The sequence below is a fragment of the Ostrinia furnacalis genome, unplaced genomic scaffold (assembly GCF_004193835.3).
Source record: "Ostrinia furnacalis isolate ACB-3 unplaced genomic scaffold, ASM419383v2 OfSCF7569, whole genome shotgun sequence".
Taxonomy (NCBI): Eukaryota; Metazoa; Arthropoda; class Insecta; order Lepidoptera; family Crambidae; genus Ostrinia; species Ostrinia furnacalis.
In genome coordinates this window covers 1-1,880 of record NW_021137808.1, presented here as the reverse complement: position 1 = coordinate 1,880, position 1,880 = coordinate 1, and the positions used below count along the sequence as shown (strand labels likewise).

At 43.3% G+C, this 1,880-nt stretch overlaps 1 protein-coding gene across 1 annotated transcript; it reads right to left on the bottom strand.

Moving 5' to 3' along the window:
* Positions 1 to 6: 6 nt before the first annotated feature.
* LOC114365201 (uncharacterized) lies at positions 7 to 1,337 on the bottom strand (the record flags this gene model as incomplete). Its single annotated transcript, XM_028321722.1, has 2 exons — positions 7 to 528; positions 1,283 to 1,337. Coding segments are annotated over 2 exons (399 nt in total), but the record flags the coding sequence as incomplete, so codon positions are not given.
* Between the last annotated feature and the right edge of the window lie 543 nt (positions 1,338 to 1,880).

Genomic DNA, 1,880 nt, shown 5'->3' with positions numbered 1-1,880 from the left:
GTGTATTTACATATAAAATTCATAGTCACTTCATTCGTACCATAATCATTGCACCTAAGGGTTGTCCGAAGAAAACATATTTAGATGATATTCTAAATAATCCATTAATTGTCGTACAAAAGTCAATTCGGTTAAAAGTTAAGTATAGCCGTAAATTAACACTTCACAGTTCACGCATAACACTTCACATAATGGAGCACAGTCCGGAGAGTTCGTTGCCCTTCATGACGGGTGGTTGGCGGCTGAGTCGGCGGCCTTGGAGGGCAGGTTTGAGGGTGTATTCGAGTTCTGGTTCTTCCCCGGGCGGGAGGGGCTCGTCATCCGCGCTGACGTCATCCAAGCGATCGGCGGGCGCCGGGGCAGGTATTGACTTGGAGATGTTGATGCGAATGCCGCCGGTTACGGGCGCGGTGGCGGGCGCGCTGTCGAGCTGTAGGTTACCGTCGATGGACGACAGGACCGTTGTGTGCGTCGTGTCGATCGTCGGCTGCGGGGACAGCTCCTCCGCCGTTATCACTGGCTCGTCGTCTGAAAATTGCATAATGTTGTAAGTTAGTTTGTCACTTGCGTTACTCTTTTACAGTTGGTATTTGGAAGAGTAGAGGATGAGCTCTAAATATTCAACCTAATCTATGCTAGACGTTGAATCTAGCTTAGAGCTTAATTTTGTTATGGACTCAAGTTCTGTAAAGGTAAAATACTAACGCTGACCAAGATCAGCTTAACCCCCCAGCTGTAGATTTGGAGTAAAAAAATACAACCTAACAAAATCAAAAAGAACACCAACCAGTTTTAATGGATCTTAGCATACTAGAAGTCAATAGAATCAGAGCAGCACTAACCAGGTCAATAGATTCCTGCTTGATTAAGATCATCAGAATGAACTTGATCTGTCAGTCAGCAAAATTAAGTCAAGAGATGTTCTACTGTCAGTGGCGTAACTATACCATCCGAGGCCCGTGGCAAATTCTGTGCATACGGCTCTTGGCGTATCTAGGGTTATTTTTTAAGGGGGCTCCGGGACCATCGCTCTGAAGCATCGCGAGGGGGGGGGCTGCGCTTAAAGTCTTGGACCGGGGCCCCTCAGGTCGGGGGCCCGTGGTATTTTGCCAGCCCTGCCACCTTATAGTTACGCTACTATTTATCTTTTTACTATTTGTTATCAAAAGTAGTTCTAACCAATAGGTCCCCGCTTGATCTTAACATTCTGACAATCAACAGAATCTAGTCAAGAGATGTTTTCCCGTTTTTTTTCTATTTTTTTATTAAAAGCAGTTCTAACCTGGGTCAATAGGCTCCTGCTTGATCTTAACATTCTGACAGTCAACAGAATCAAAATCAAATCAAGAGATGTTTTACTGTTCCTTTTTTTTCATCATCATCATCATCATTTCAGCCATAGGATGTCCACTGCTGAACATAGGCCTCCCCCAATGATTTCCACAATGGCCGGTTGGTGGCGGCCTGCATCTTTATGAGGTAGTCTTCTTTTTTTTTATTTTTTTTTTATCAAAAGCAGTACTAACCTGGGTCAATAGGCTCCTGCTTGACCTTAACATTCTGACAGTCAACAGAATCAAGTAAGAGATGTTTTACTGTTTCTTTTTTTACTATTTTTTATTAAAAGTAGTTCTAACCTGGGTCAATAGGCTCCTGCTTGATCTTAACATTCTGACAGTCAACAGAATCAAAATCAAATCAAGAGATGTTTTACTGTTCCTTTTTTTTCATCATCATCATCATTTCAGCCATAGGACATCCACTGCTGAACATAAGTCTCCCTCAATGATTTCCACAATGGCCGGTTGGTGGCGGCCTGCATCTTTATGAGGTAGTCTTCTGTTTTCAACCGACTTCAAAAAAGGAGGAGGTTCTCAATT